The sequence below is a fragment of the Saccostrea cucullata genome, unplaced genomic scaffold, assembly GCF_032062105.1.
Source record: "Saccostrea cucullata isolate Sc308-1 unplaced genomic scaffold, CSIRO_AGI_Scuc_v1 ctg391, whole genome shotgun sequence".
NCBI lineage: Eukaryota > Metazoa > Mollusca > Bivalvia > Ostreida > Ostreidae > Saccostrea > Saccostrea cuccullata.
Window position 1 is genome coordinate 790,374 of NW_026938695.1, and position 17,429 is coordinate 807,802.

The 17,429-nt window shown below is 31.3% G+C and overlaps 1 protein-coding gene across 1 annotated transcript; it reads left to right on the forward strand.

The window, feature by feature from the left end:
* The first annotated feature begins 1,018 nt into the window (after nucleotides 1-1,018).
* Nucleotides 1,019-13,805, forward strand: LOC134250988 (integrin alpha-4-like). Its single transcript, XM_062733353.1, has 21 exons — nucleotides 1,019-1,209; nucleotides 1,928-2,061; nucleotides 2,828-2,928; nucleotides 3,186-3,392; nucleotides 3,733-3,787; nucleotides 4,405-4,503; nucleotides 5,684-5,778; nucleotides 5,873-5,935; nucleotides 6,301-6,468; nucleotides 6,733-6,841; nucleotides 7,441-7,626; nucleotides 8,338-8,544; nucleotides 8,859-9,007; nucleotides 9,260-9,397; nucleotides 10,535-11,022; nucleotides 11,291-11,456; nucleotides 11,609-11,788; nucleotides 11,994-12,134; nucleotides 12,444-12,539; nucleotides 12,971-13,099; nucleotides 13,488-13,805. The coding sequence occupies exons 1-21, from the start codon at nucleotides 1,055-1,057 to the stop codon at nucleotides 13,701-13,703; spliced, it is 3,282 nt and encodes a 1,093-aa protein (XP_062589337.1). The 5' UTR covers nucleotides 1,019-1,054; the 3' UTR covers nucleotides 13,704-13,805.
* The last annotated feature ends 3,624 nt before the right edge of the window (nucleotides 13,806-17,429 follow it).

The window sequence follows — 17,429 nt, forward strand, 5'->3', positions numbered from 1 at the left end:
TTGCCCTCTCTCGACACCGACACATTTTTTTTTATTCTCCAGGAATCGATTAATTTATTTCAATGTTTTCTGTAGAATATATTTTTTAAAGTTGAAATTGATTTTTTTAGTTAAATAATTTTCTCACCTACCAACTGACCAAACGTTTTGATCATAAGTCGGGAGAGGGCAAGCAACCATTATAATTTTTAATTTGGTGGTACTAATTAATCTGTTAATATTTTTGGGATGGATACAAGGGCATGTCTATTTTTTGATTGATTGTATTTACGTTTTATAACTCAGGACTCCTACCTTCGTAATTTGTGTAGATACGCTTAAATGTAATATTTTTTACTGATTTTTTCTCTAATACATCTTCAAAGTATTGGAGGAAATTCGCTTACTTTTGTTTCAATTAAATTGGGCATACACGCATACAGGAAATGGTAACTAGTGAATTCAATTAAGGGATTCACTATTCTTGAAAATGTAGTTTTAATAAGTGCCTCCAGATGAATTCTAAATGAATACTACCAGGGCAAACTTGACATGTTATCTTAATTTTGACATTTAAAAAATACTTCATCTTTTTTATCCAAATTAAACTCGTTGAACTTAAAAGTATATATTTCTCGTATACGGATGTAGAACAGATATTCAGATAAGATGGATACAATTTTAATGATCATTGAGAGTGCAAGTATGTAGAAAGGAAACAAATGTTTAAAGACTGTTTAAAAGATGTTTTGAAAAATATTACTTTGGTTACTTGATCAAAGATATTTATTTCATAAATATAAGCATTGTTTATAACACTTAAACATCTGAAAAGAAATACATACTCAAAATTAGAAGAGATTATCTTAATGTTACACTTCCGAATTTTGCACTTAAACCAACGTACCTTCAAAAACACTTTACTCCCTCAGGAAATTTTCAATGGATAAGACCCACTTGATTAAAACAGAATTTTACATATAATATGAAACACTGTTAAAGCATTTCCGTAACGGACTCTCTTCGTTCAAAGGAATTTACATTAAAACCATCCCGATAGGGGGTTACGATAACAATGTATTGTTTATCTAATGAAGTTATTTTGCTTCTGTTAATTTCTATCGTTCATGGTTATAATATTGACACTGAGTTTCCTAAGATATTTAGCGGGCCCACTGGATCTTATTTTGGAGTGTCCGCAGAGATTCTCAAAACTGATTCAAATAGTTGGTAAGATTTTTATTTTATATTTTGTGTTTAAAATAACATCTTTTTTCAGTCGTTTTAAATAGGCAGTCATGTTCATTTATTAACAATAGGTCTCATCCGTGTTTCTTTCTGAAAAGATAAACATATATTTCAAAAAGAAAATTTTAAATCAATACAACATCCATATTATTCATTTATCGTTGTAAAATCATGTTGAGATATGAATAATTAGAAACCATCTATATTTGCCATGAAAAATGCTCCTCAAATGTAAATTTTATTGTTCCATAATAAAGGAAAATGTCATGCCTTAGTAAGCTTCAAATTGAGGTATTAAAATTTTCATGTATACTAGCAAGTAAATATAGCTTATCCCGAAAGAATACTCAGACAAATTAATGGACATTGATCTTTTTAAACTTATTCAAACATTCCCTATGTATTTTCAACATCATTTGAATTACATTAAGTATTCGGTTTACCTTTTCACACATTCTAGCTACTCTTATAGTAATGGTGTTGATGGATCTCTTTGTCGATTAGGCTACCAGAGGAGAGGGATTCCCGAGACCCAATTTCACCTTAATATTGTTCTCCAATGGCTTTTAAATCATCCTTTTGTCCAAATATAAATTTTAACGTTTGATTTTTTATTAGCAATTAATCGTTACATTTAGATTATTTTTTAATGATAATGATAATCTTTATTAATTCAGAATTATATAAAATTTATTTACAGGATACTTGTTGGTGCTGTTCGTGATAATTTCACCGACAGACCGGAAATACCAAATCCAGGAAATGTGTACGCATGTCCTGTAAATTTTAAAGAAGATGCAGATTGTTTTGTATTGAGCAGTTTACGATCTACGGGTAAGTTAGCTTTTGCGTCACATCTGAATATTTTCAATTTTTTTTTAAAATATGCAATCAAGGGCAACATATTCAGTGACTCTTGATTTATAATTGTTTAAGATGTGAGTATACATGTATATTGTATAATATAAGAACTTAGAGAGTTTTATGTAATGTAGTCTTCAACATGTTCAAAGAATAAGATTTTGTCCATTTGAATTTGATTGCAAATTAATAAAAGCAATAATAAAAAAACACATTTTCTCGATATTTAAAATAGGTAAATCTCATTTATTGTGTGATTTTTCATTTATTGAGATGACAATCTGTACTATATAGAGCATTTGATGTGGAAATTAGCAAAAAAATATCTTAGTTACAAAATATTCTTTTACATATTTTTTATCTAAGTAAAGTTGTATAAAAAAAATCCACTATCTTGTTCAAAAATCATGCAAAAAAATAATAAAACAAATTCAAGTATATATATATATATATATATATATATATATATATATATATATATATATATATATATATATTATTACTTAAATTAAAAGCAAAATGTTGGTTTTCAAAGATAAAATTTTAAATATGCACCCAATAAGCAACCAATATTTGTGAAAAACTCAAAATATACGCCCTCAGATATTGCACATTTGAAATGCATTAATAATCTGATTTTATTTCTTTGTTCATTGAATAAATATGAATATTAATATTTTTTCCAATGTTTTAAGGAATCAAAATGATAAAAAAGTTAATCAATTTTTATTTAAAATAGAGTCTACTGGAATACGCAAACCTGATAATGTATTTGAACAAAGGGAGCAACTTTTGGGAGCCAGTATACATATTCCCAAAGATACAAGTAAATCTATATTAGTAAGTTTTGAAAATTTCATATTTTTTTTTTTATTTATTTGTTACTTTTTTCCAAGTATTAATGCATATTCAGTTTATTACACATACTTTGTTGGTTTGTTTTAATTCTTTTAGCGATTTGATGCATCGAATACCTTAAAGTTGTTATTATTACAACATGTACAACTAAATTTCAAAAGATCCATTTCACAATTTAACAAAAGTATCTACCTTATATAATATAATGAAAATATAATTTTTACGTACATTTTTGTCAGATATGTGCGCCAACATGGAAAAACCTAAGGTTGTTCAACCAATATGACACCAACACAGATTCGTATTTAGTATCCGGAAACTGCTTCCAGCTTTTGAATAGGAATGACCTTAATCAATCCGCACTGAATATGTTTCGTATGAATCAGACGATGATTTCTGATGTTTACATAAATCCGGAAATTGGGTTTTCCATAACAGATTCTCCGGTAGTCTGCTTTTGTTTAGTAAATATAAAATATTTTAACATTGTAAAATAAACTTTGTTTCAAACTAAATTTACTTTAAGTTTCTACCTCTTCGTTTGAATGATTTTTTTCTTTAGAAAAGGGTAAGAAGTCATACTGTACTCGATCACTTCTATTGTCACTTGTGAATAAGATTTCAATTCAACAATTTCAAAGAGAAAAAACACTCGATTCTCTTAAAAATAAAAGTTATTGTGACGGAATAAATAAACAAGTTATACATGTTCGTGCATTTCAAAATATATTTTCTGAAGAATGAAGAATAACACCTGTGATAATTACATGGTATATATTTTTCTAGCATCCAAGTTTTGATGTTATTTTTGGTACACCGAATGCAGGTCTGGGTTCCACAGGTAGGGTAACATGCATTTTACTAATTTTAGGGGCTTTTTTGACATTTTACTGAAGAGTATATTACAAGAACTACAATAAATAATCATATACTGTAAAATCACATATTTTCGTGGTTTGAGTAAAAAAAAAATCTTAGTTCGGTTGGGATTTATTTCGTGGATGAAGAATTTTGAGTAGTATTTATATCACATTATACCTTTTGTGGTGGACATTTCCTCTCGAAAACATTTTTCTTGATTTATTTTTTAAAGAAATTACAGTAAGTACATACAGATTTAATAGCTACCTATTTTCATTCTGCAATGTTTGTCTTTTCTTGGAGCATTAAATAAATCATATTGCCTGACACTTGCCTTTAATGTAATTTCTGTTAAGGGTATAGAAAAAACAATATAGCATATGTCGAACTATATAACTTTTTTTATTTAGACAATTGATGTGATAAATGGGATATGACTTTGCCAAAAGATACAAACATCACATCAGATTATGGCATTTATACTAACTGATTCCTTGCGAATTCCAAATTTCTGTGTTAGAAATTCACTTAAATACCACAATAGATTTACTGATCAGTAATAAAGACTTTGTAGTTAATTGACATCTTTGCTTGTAGGTGGCACATTTGCTCAAGTAAATCCTACCAGGAAAACCCACCCATTTATCATAGAGAGGTCTGATCTACTTACTACTTACCAATCAGGATCATACTTTGGTAAGAGAAATGTTACACAGGCAATTTTGTTCGAAAATTTATCTCCATCGTCGCAAACCACTGCCAAAATGTACGATCATCTCCAATTCTGAAAGGAGCTGTATGCGGAATCCGAACCGTGGCTTGAGACAATGACTTATCTCGTAAACTGACACAAACGTAATGTTTTTTTAGGGTCATCTCCAAAAAAGTACACAGTTTTTAATCACAAATTAAGAACCCTCTCTACACTGCACACTAAAGAGTGCTGATTCTAAGGTATTTTTCTGCAGTTAGAGTGATCTGCCCTTAGATCTAAATTCTAAAAAATAGAAATTTACAATATTTTACTCAATTTATAATCAATTTAAGTATTTTTATCATTTTAAAAGGCCTAGATAAATTAACTGAACGTGTTATTTACATGTGTTTTCTCAACTGAAGTATTTAACAGTGGTTTCTATTCACTGATACTGTGTTGTCTATGAACATTTTTCCTGGGGGTAAATACCACGCACCATAAAGTGAAAATTGAATAAACTAGAGGTACTGTGAGCGATGAGCTCACTAAATGATACCCCCCCTCCTCCACATAGTTATAATGGCAAAGTCCATGTTTTGCTGTGGCCGTAAAACCCGAAATATGTGTCGGATCAAAACGTAAAATAGGAGGTGCACAATGGCAATATGTAATAAAGTTTCTGTGAAAGTTTCATCAAATTTCATTCAGTGGTATGAGAGGAGTTGCGGATAAGAGATGATTACACCAAAGCGTAACAGACGGACGGACGGACGGACGTACAGACGGACGGAATTAACGATTACTATATACTCTCCCGCTTTTCAAGCGGGGGGGGGGTATAGTAACCACAATATTAACTCCTTTATATATAATATATTTTTCTCAATGTCCACAAAAAAATGCACTTGTGTAGAGAAGGTTCTTAATCTGTTGGGTAATATGCTACTTGCACACACAAAGATGTATTGAAATGTAGGTTTATTTCCTATCTTAAACCACAGATGTATCAAAATCTTGAAAAAATCCTATACATGTAAACCAAGTTTTAAATATTTCAACTAATTTGCAATTTCCATGACTTACATGTAATTTGCATCTATCCGCCATCAATTTCTCTTTGTGTTTCAGAAATTTTATCCGTTTAAAATCTTGGTGTTCCCTGTTCCATTTTAATTATAGGGTATAGTTTAGCCTCAGGCAATTTTGGAGGGTCCGGGTATTATTACGTTGTAGGGGCACCTGGTTTCAGTAATCAAAATGGAGTCATCGGTTCGGTAAGAATACAACATTTTTTTGTTAAATTCACGAGCTTAAAATCTTTTAATATGCATTTTTTCTTAAATTTGTTTTCATATGATCTTTTGTCAGTTTTCAATCATGGAATTCAATGGAGCATCAGAGAGACAAGTAAAATTAATAGAAGGCCTGCAGGTAAAGGGTTTAGTTATCTTCATAATGGTATTGCACAAATTCTCTCTTATATATATATATATATATATATATTATACCAATTGCAATATAAAAACCTGTTCAGGTCGGAATCATAGTTTCTTTTAATGTTCCATAAGAGGCTGAACGTCTTTTTCTTTTTCATTTCAGTTTCAATTTTTCACTGTTTTATTCCTAAACTTTTTTTTTAAACTGAAAAATATATGGTTCTAAACTTTTGTAATTTGATTTTCTTTATTGGGGTTATAATTTGTAACTGAATGCCCCCAAACCAGAAATTTGTTTTATCCATTTCTTAACATAGATTACATGTAGCTGATTTATATTCATATAAACATCCTTTGAAGACAGGGGGCGGCTTTGGCCAGACATTAGCTATAGCTGACGTAAATGGTGACGGAAATGATGATATCCTTGTCGGGGCACCAAATTCCTATCTGAATAGAACGTCTAGAAACAGGGTGGTTTACGATGTTGGTGCCGTTCATGTCTTTTACGGAACCGGATCTATAGCTGTAAATTCGTTTTTACTATTTCCATATCTTTTATAAATTTTCTTTATCATAAATACATAGGTATATAAAAACATTTATTGTTAAACTAGAATATCAGTATAGCATCGATAAAATTTCTCATATTGGTTGGTGAATAGGGCCGACTATGTCTATCTGCTATGCAATAAATTGCAAATGACGATTTTGCAATTGATAAATTTTACAAGAGATAAAATATTAAATTTAATGAAATTAAAGATATATATTATTATATACTTTTGCTAGACCTACGTTGAACAAGATCCTCACACTGTTTTTGGATCAGAAATTCAGGGATCGAGATTCGGTACAGCGATATCTGCGGTGGGAGATCTAAACAAGGATGGTTTGAATGGTACGTTTCAAATTTTGAATTAAATTCAATGTAATTGTGTTAATGACATCTTTGGTAATTAGTTTACACTATACTACAATACAGATCTCGATTTGAAAGAAAAAGTGAAAATATTTTCTATATATTTGATATAAATCTCAGAACATTTGCTTCTTTGTAACTGTTGTTGAAATATGAATATAGTGAAGTATGTGTCCACATATTTGACATTAAAAACTTACATGTTCTATACGTTTGAGATTTTTGAACTGTTTTATGTTGTTTGAAATTCTGATAACATTTTTGTTACAAAAATGATGTTTATTTAAATGATTAAAAATGCAATTTTATGGCAAATACTGATTCTTAATTCTTAGGAAAAATAGATGTATTTAAATCACTCAAATTAATGACAATGTATTACTAGTATCTCCTGATTCAAAACATTCTCTACTCTATCTATCAGTTGTTTATATGCTTTGATCATACAGCTCTTGTTTAATTTATACATTTGTTAGATTGTTTTAGAGGATAAATGAAATGAACCAAAAAAAAGATTTTTAATGGGATGCATACAAATTGTATGTACCGAATTTAATCTTAACTTCAATTTTTTGTAGACATTGTTGTTGGTGCCCCATATGAAGATGGAATAGGAGCCGTCTACATTTTTAATGGAAACAAACCAAGACTTGAAGACACGTTCTCACAGATAATTTTAGGCAATGATATTAAAATGGGATTAAATGGTTTTGGATATTATATATCCAAAAGTGCTAAGGATCTAGATGAAAATGAATATAACGGTAAGATTGATTGATTGTATATTGTTTAACGTCCCTCTCGAGAATTTTTCACTCCTATGGAGACGCCACCACTTGCCAGTGGAGAGCTACAAATTTTGTCCTATGCTCGGCACTCAGGTCCTTTGAGCAGTGAGGAATCTTTATTGTGCCAGCACCTACTGCGACACGGGGCTTCAGTTTATACGGTATCATCGGAAGGACCGGTCTCCACGTCCCGCAGTGGGATTGGAACCTGCGACCTAAGGATTGACTCCTTACTTCGCGACTCTAGAGCAGACGCTCTAACCACTGCGCCACGCGGGCGACTATATAACGGTAAGAGATCTAGAAGATAAAGATAATGATTGAATACGCAAAATCTAATCACGATGTCATAATATTTTTAAAGAAATTTTTAAATCTCAAATAAAATTTTAATTCTTATGCAATTACATGTATTTAGAATTAAACAGCAGATTTTCCTCGTGTATTAGGTGCATGGAATTTTCAATATATTTATTGAAAATACAGTGAAAACTGCAAATCAGACACCTGACGTGCAATCCGTCACACTGTGATTTTCGACATTAAATTGCTTTCCCATTTTAATTTTTTTTTCATAATTTTTACACTGTGCAATCCGACATTCTGTCTATTCTGAAACGAAAATCGGCTCCCAGAGCATGTCGGATTAGACAGGTTTCACTGTATAGATGTATTTTCCTTTAACAGATTTTGCAGTGGGTGCTTACAAATCAGATAACGTGGTGCTCCTGAGAGCAAGACCTATCATAGAAGTCCAATCTGTCATCAGCTTCAATCAAAATCCCGTACCAATAAGTTCTACAGGAACAACCTGTCAAATTCTTGGATCCACCAACCCTTGCTTAACCTTTAATGTCTGTTTTAACTTCACTGGCGAAGGCATCAACAACACATGTAAGAGCACTCTGTAGACATATATATTCAATAGTCAACTAAAGATATGCATAGAGCAAAGCATGCATATGCTTCTTATCGCATAGAACAATTAACAAACATATTGGATTCCAGTATAAATTTGTTTATCCAATAATTCATAGTACACTTCAAATGACAGTGTATTAAAGTCAATGTGTTTAAAGAGCAAACTCATAATTTACTATGCCCTGTTTTCATATATAGTTTGATTTTTTTTAACATATTTTATTGATAAATATTGAAGTAAATTTTAGCACTTTTTTCAGGGAAGTTCTGCTTTTTGTTTATTGTAGACATTGACTTAAATATTATGGCGGATGTAGACAGTAGAAGACCCAGAGTTATGTTTGATATTGAGACCCAGCAGAATAAAATTAATATATCTTTATTAGAAATATTCTCCTACAAGAATGTTTGCTTGAACTTTACACTCCGAAATGAAGTACGTCTGTTCTTATATTCTTTGATAAACATGAAAAGTTATAATGAGTTTCAAGTTTGTCATCACCCTATATACATGCATATCAAGAGCCAATGTTACTATGACATCTATTTACTTTTATAAAATATAGTGCGCTCAAGCGTGCAGTATTTTAGGGCAACTAGCTAACACTTTGGCAAATATTGTGACAATTATTTATTTACATCTCTTCAGTGTACATTGCATTTACTTTTCTAATGATAATTATTTCAGATAGTTGATCGACAATTTTTTGCGACAATCGAAAACCCTGTTGTTTTAGAACTTGCCTACAGATTAAGTACTCAATTTATTCCGTCCAATGTCAGGGCCATTTTGAAACGCAATGCAGAAAACAAAGTTAAAAGTCAGGTACGAACGAATGCTTTCACATTTAATAATGTTGTCAAAATACAAATTTTAAGAATTAAAAGCATCTTTTTTTAATGGATATTCAAGGCCACAGTCCTTACAAATAGTCAATCAAGGAATGTTTTCTTCAAAATAAATCATACAATTTATCCATAAGTAGGGCAATTCAAAAGAATGGAGGCGTACAAGGCGAGGACAATCCCCCACTCTAAGAAAAGACATTTATCAATTTTAAAAGTTGGTGATATTTTTCAAAATTATATTGTTTTATCATCTTTTACACATTTAATTCTGTATTTCATTGTTTCAATATTTTATTAACAATTTATTTTTCACTCATGTTTTTAAGATATGTGAAAAAAAAGAAAAAAAAGCCTTCACGTATGATTCGAACTCTCTCCATATAGCAGGGTTTGGTCCAGACCAACCACTTTAACCACTACGCTACGAAGTATATGTATTATCGACGTCTGTCAGTGTGATTTAAATGAACGGGTTTGTTGAAGCGTACATTTTTTTTTCAGAAATTTTCATATAGAATAGGTTTAGATTCCATTTTTTGGACGAATGAAATTGATGTCACATTAACGTTTCCATCATTTAAGCATTAACGAAAAATGAAGACATGACCCATTCATGTTCAAGATTCATTTTTATATAGCTCTAGTAAACCCTTTTTCCACTAAATGTGCTTAACTGTCAACTTTGAAATAAAGATTATAAAATAATAAGTCGTTCAGTAAAATAAAATGATATAGTATTTTGAAGATTACATAACTGAGAACATGATTTTAGAAAAATATAACTTCTCTGTGAATTTTAAAACTGACAATCATTTTGTCTCAAAGCAGGGAATTGCCAATGTCTTATACGCCCTCTTTCTTTTAATTGGTATTAGGGTATTAGGGCAGAGGAAATCCAATTAGCTCCTTTTCCTTGAAAATTGTCCCTTTTCTGTTGGATAATGTTTAAATACATGTATGTAGACTTAAATAAGGTCTAAATATACATTCATATACTGTGATATAAGATTCAAGTTGCTTATGTCGTTGACTTTAAGTTAATACCTGGGGAAGAATAATTTTCTGTCTCCCAAAATATGTTATAATTATTCTAATAGTTGAAGATTAATTTCAGGTTTCATTCGATACTGGATGTAGAAATATGACCACTTGTTACTCCAACCTAAATATCTTCTCAAATCTTGACAAGACAAGCTTCAGGGTTGGAAGTGATACAGATATAAGTTTGAACGTTGTGATCAAGAACTTTGGGGAACCTTCATTCAGAACGTCATTAAGAATACAATACCCGACAATTTTTGAATATTCTGGTTTCAAAATGGAGAGCCTTTCTGAGCAAATAACATGTAAAACAAAATCAGCCTCTACTGATATATCGGATTTTTTATGTGACCTGGACGACCCGTTTTATCCACACATGCTAGTGAATATCACTGTATATTTCTACTTAGCCAGAAGTATGATAGCTAATCCGGATTTAATAACCTCCCCGATTTTGAATTTCATCACCTCAGCCTCAACCAATCAGGACACTGATATGAAGGATAATGAAGATATAGACATTTTACAACTTAGTTTGCTGACGGATGTTTCACTCAAAGTGTAAGATGGCCATAGGACTCACACAATGTATATAAAATGTAGATAAATATTAATAGAAAATTATATTGTTATTCTTTAGAATTATAAACTCTAAAGCTTAGTTCACGTCTTTTGAAAAAAGATATGTTCAGGAACCCTTTGATTATTTTTTATTGGTGGAAATGCTTATTAAATGATTTATTTACAAGGTACATGATATTTTTAAACTTTTAACCCAACAATATTAATATTATATTTTTTCATTTTTTTTTTGGTCTTTTTGATCTAGATCCTCATCAGATGAACAGATTCTGGCAACAAACAACAGTGTACAATTCACCAATACTTACACCTTATACAACGATGGACCATCTCCAATTGAAAAAGCTTTAATTTATTTATCTTTCCCAGTTCAATACGAAGAGAAAGTAATGATAGATCGAGAAAATGCACTGGTATTTACCTATCATAACTTATTATTGATACATGCTTCATAATAAATGTACATAATAAAACAGTTTGAAATGATAAAAATGGAAAAAGTGTGAAGTGTATTTTGTCTTTGTACTTGATTCACACAAGCACCTTTGTCGTTTTCTATTTGAAGCCAACAGTAACAACTGCGGGCGATACCTGTATTTTAAAGTATCATCCAGAACAACTCAAGTCGTCTTTTAAAAAGCAGTCATTAACATCAGAATCTAGAGAGTTGAGAACGATCAGCGAATTAAGGAGCGATTTAAAATTGCAACCATTTACAGAACGATCTGAAACATCACAGACTATGGTATTCCTACATTATTTAGTTAATTAAATCTTTTTTTAAAGGAGGATTATCTTTTGTTTAGCATATACATTTTTATGTGTTATATTGATTTGAAAAATATTCAGACTTCAGATTTGTAACTAAAGTAAAAAAAAAGATAACAACTGCATTCATTTAACAAATGTCATAGTGTCCTATTGTATATATAAAACATTACACCTTGTAGTTCTGCGATTCTTTGGATAATGGTTACGACTGCGCTGTTGTTGAGTGCATGGTTTCCAATGTAAAGCCTTCAGAAACAGACAGCAGATCCTTTACAATGGCTTTTCATTTGCAGACTTCATTGCTTCCACCTTTACAAAAGGTAAAATAAAACTCAATGAGGGGAATGCCGGTATTTGCGTGCTTGCTTAACGTCCCATCCGCAGTATTTTTGCATTTGTCAATGAGAGAAAATCCCTACGGTATTTAAAATTTGTCTAGAACCCCAAAAATGTAATAAGCAAGGGAATTCAATCACGTTCTCGACCTTACAAATTTCTTTTACATTTGCAGTAAACCATTTCAATTTTAGTTCTTTCCTTTTCAATAGATTTAGTTATATATTTTGATATCATCAGTATTGTTGTGAAATTTTTAATCAACATTATTATTCACAATTTTATCATTTAAGGGGAAAGCCTTTTTGACATTCGTTGTGCAAACAAATGTTTTCCCGGCTCCTGGAACACGAATTCCACTGGAATTTGTAAAGAATGCTACAGGCGAGGTAAAGTAAAGATTCACTTTAAAGAAAATATTATAATTATATCCAGTACCCTTTTGCATTACCTCTCAACTTCTGTTGACTACTGCACACAAGGTTAAAAGTACACACCTCTTAACAGTAAATTTTATGACCAGTAGTTTCTCCTTATACCTGATTGATTGTTCGTGATATAGACTATTTTCGGGTGTAAATGTTGACCAGTATGAATTGCCTAATCACAATGCCAATGACACAGACCTTATACTTTGCTATAAATAACGAAAAGGTTGGAAATAACAAAAAGTTCTCAAAAAAACTTTAAACAATACATTTTGTGAAAAGGACATTTACACGGACCTCTGAATTTTCAAAGGTAGGATCAGGTGCCAAGGAGGCGAAAGTACCCCCTAACGTAATGTGTATAACAATACACTTTTATTCCTTTTTAATAGGTTTCGGTGAATATTCTGCTGTCAGAGTCCTTCAATCAGCCGGCAGAAGAAATCGACCTTTGGATAATTATAGTGGCTGTTCTGTTCAGTATACTGTTGTTTATCATTCTCGGGATTGTCTTATGGAAGGTAAGGAAGGTGTCGGTTTTGAGAATGTGTCAACATATTTTTAGGAACATTTTCTTATAATATTCAATAGGTAACATTACTTTCACATGTTCCTGCACAAAATAATAATAAAAAAATCATACTGTAGTATCATTAGCCTTCGTGGTGGTGACTGGCTCATTATTCGTGATTTATGTTGTTCCGTGCATATTATTCAACGGATTTGATAGTTGAGGGTTTCAGATTTATCTCTTCTTACATAGGTTTAAGTACATGTATTAAAATGCATAAAATTACGTTCCCTCTACTTGAAAAATTTAGCAATCTACGAAAATAGGCCCCTTTAAAATTTTATGATTAAACATTATTACAATAAACATTCCCATTGATTGTTTTCCTTTAAATATAGTGTGGATTTTTCGAGAGAAAGAAGAGGAAAGAAATAAATGCCTTTAAAAGAAAAACCCAGATGTCGATCAAAAGTGGTCGCAGTATGCGCAGCGGCGCTGCAGGCTCAATTAAAAGCTCCAAAAGTATACCTACTGGCTCCTTTAGGGTGAAAAAGATGGGAGATGATCACGAAAAACTCCACGATAAAAATGCACTGGACAACTCCACCGATTGAGACTGTTAGCAACTCAGGGATCTGATTGTTCTATTTTTTTTTATCTATACTAAAGATTTCTGCTGTGGTTATCATTTTATTTTCATTTTGGATTAGATCGTCCATAGACTGAACAAATTTCATTTCTTGCAATATGTATTTGTAAATTTATGATTTTATTGAAATTGACAAACTTGAACATTTACAAGTTTTATTGTGTTTTCTATTACATAATAGTTATATTACATTTACAAAAATTATGAAGAAACAATAAAACATTGATGTAACCATCAATTGTCGTCCGGGAAATATATAAATGCGTCTAAATGATGGAGACGATAGTCGAGAATATTTTGAAAACTTATAGTCGGCTGAAAATCTAAGAAAAACGATACCCTTTTCAAACTTTATCAATTCCGCAAGTAGACTTAAATGTTGGCTGCATAAGATACAAATTTAGATCAGACATATGCATGCATCAACTACATTTAAAAATTCAAAAATGTATTTCACTTTAAGAATATAAAACACGAACTGTGTAATGTACGTTTTTATGCGACAAGTTAAATTCGATGTTCTAAAAAAAGGGGACCTGTCGTTGTTTCGATAGTAAATGATAAGCAACCATTTATATTAAATATGAAAAAACATATATTTTTTAAATATTCACTTTATGGAAGTAAATATACGAGGGTCGTTAGAAAAGTTCGCGGACACATTGAATTACGGAAAATCTATTGTGTACTGTGAAGTATAACCTATGTCTGAATAAATTCCTACATTTTGTTTATTGGTATGTAAAAGATCAGGTCCATATAATAAAATCTTGAAAATTTACAACGATTTTTACTTTGAGGTCATGGGATTCACGGAGCAATCACTTGACGTAAGGTGACGTGACAACCAGATTTCAACCGGTTAAGCTTTGTCGCAGTTCTATAAATCTTTCATTTCTTCAGATTTTTCTTATCTTTTTTCTACTTTAAAATTGAACATCTATTTCAAGACATGTTACTTTTCTTCTATATAATGTCTTTTGTACTGATTCGGATATGATCAGGTGTGGAAACTATGCAATTTAACCATATAGGCGCAACGCAACATCCATGCGATACGGGGATATTGAAGTATCGATGGAGTTAATCATCTAAAAGTGTTAATCCTTCCATTCATATGAAGCTACAACCATTTGAAAACTTGTCTTTTGTAGGTGTTGGAAATTCCCGGCAGCATCTTGAACATTTTAATCTCTTTTTAGACATTTTCCAGTCTGCATACATAATTTTTACGTAGTGCAGTGCTCCATGACGCTCAATGACGTTCCCATTTTTGGCTGTGTTTTTAAGCGTTGATCAGTTATAAACGGCTATAAAACAGTCATATACCCTCCAGTTTAGTTCAAAATTTCTCCCAGTGACGTTTCATGAATACTTCAGCGGCAGGTAAAATATCATAAAACTCTTTGCCGTACAACTGTGCAATTTTTAATTTTAATAAAGAGTCTTTGTGATGTAAACTTGGCAAAATGTAGCATGCTCCGTGAAGCAAGTTTTATCAAATAAAAAAGATGTATATTTTTTTAATTTTAATAAAGAGTCTTTGTGATGTAAACTTGCCAAAATGTAGCATGCTCCGTGAAGCAAGTTTTATCAAAATAAAAAAGCTGTATATTTTTCAATAATCATCGGGGAGCACCAAATTCTTGTATATTTATTGGAAAAAAGGTAAAGATTTTATCTGGAAAGTTTGACCGGTTTCGTGGAAATAGTGCGTTCAAAATAGAACTTGTCCGCGAACTTTTCTAACACCCCTCGTATTGTGTATCTCGATATTTATAAAGGGAAAGAACATTCTGATCTATAATGTTTTTAATGTTTAGAAAACCTTTAACTCGAAATAACTTCTCCCATCTCAATCCCCATACACCAACACTTAAACTTATATGTATAGAGCAGCCCAGTCCTCCGGGCTGCAATAATCATTGATTTGATACATTAAAACTCGTGTAGTACAAACACGCATATAGCGAATTCCCGGATATAGCGAAGTTGTCTGGGATCCCCAGCTATATAAAACTAACAATTTTTTTTACGGATATAACAAATTACGGATATAGCGAAGTGTTATCATTGGTCCTAGCGACTTTGTTTTAACCGAGTTTTACTTTATTATGTATCATAAACTCTTTGGGAGAAATCTATAATTTCTAGATCTCCTAAAAATATCATACATGCATAACTTGTATTTTTGATGTCTACAAAATAAAATGTAAAAAAAAATAAAAATAAAAAAAAACTAGAGCAAGGCTCGTTGCAAAGCTACGAGTAGGTATTCCGTCTTATTTTGACCGGAAGTGACGTCAACAAAAGAAAGCAAAGAGTTTAGAAGTCTCCAGTGTCTTTATAATTTCAATTTTGCGTCAAAACCTGCAATATAATCTATTTTTTGCTACATCGGGATTGACCGGAAGTGATGTCGAGAGATAAAAAATTTGGTTTGATGCTTCTAGTGCCATAAATTAATCAAAAGCATGTCAAAAATGGTAAAAATAAGCATTTCCTTACTACTTCCAGTTTGTACCGAAAGTGGCGTAATTTGACGACTTTCGACAATTCAGGTTTCGTTTATGGCTGACATTGAAGTTACAAGGCCAGAAAATCTTTGAAAAGCTCATATTAAACCATTTTATTCTATTTTTTTTTAATTCAAGAGAGAAAGTTTAATTTTTCGATTACGTCCGGTTAACACCGGATGTATTTCAAATGGATGCTTTTTGTTGACAATTGTAAATGTAAACGTTAGTTCTACTTGCCTTTCTTCAAAACCGTTAATTTTTTCTTAAATCTTGAAATAAAACATCACTTCCTGTGTCGAGTGGAAGTGACAGATGCAAAATCAAAAGACGTAATACATAACTCAAGGAGATGTTTTATCATCCCCGAAAACACCGTGATTTAATCTTCAGTGGTTTGCAAGAAAATCCGTGGACAAAATGATAATTTTAAAACAGAAAATCGAACAAAATATGCAACTGGAAGTGATTTTTTCAAAAAACTGAAATGAAAAAAGGAGACCGCTGATATTATTGTTTCATTAACTTGCTTGTCAATAGCCTACCTTGCTTATAAATTTTTATACATATATCATTCTCTTGCGTAGCGGTCAACTGGGAGATATAAACTCCATATACATGTACAGGTGGTGAAAGTTATTGCTGCATAAGTAAGAAAGTTGGCGATTGAAGAGTTTATAAAGTCATAACAATTATAATAAAGCTTGCTTGTTAGTTTAAAATGAACATCTTTTCAAGTAAAATTTTCAAATATGAAACAGATTTGTAAGACTCTGTGGTATCTTTAATTTTAAGTTCACCGGGATATATCGTATATCAACATGAGAATTGAAATACCCATTGTATTTTAACAATAGATCGTCGAGTTGAAAGCCACCACAAGTATTTTCTTACTTTAATGTATAAGATTTTAGACAAATTATGCTACATATGAATACAAAAATAGCTCTGCTTATCACAGTTTGTACCCATGGTCTCCATAAAACCACAATGATTGTCAATCAGAAACTCAAGCATCATTTTTTATATCAAATCCGGAGTACTTCTGTGTGTACAATTGGAATGTTTTTTAACAAACTTATTTTGAAAATAACCAATGACAAGTTAAGTAGATTTACGAGTTACATTTTTTAAAAGGCGGCTGTCAATAATATTAAAGAACATGAAATTACATT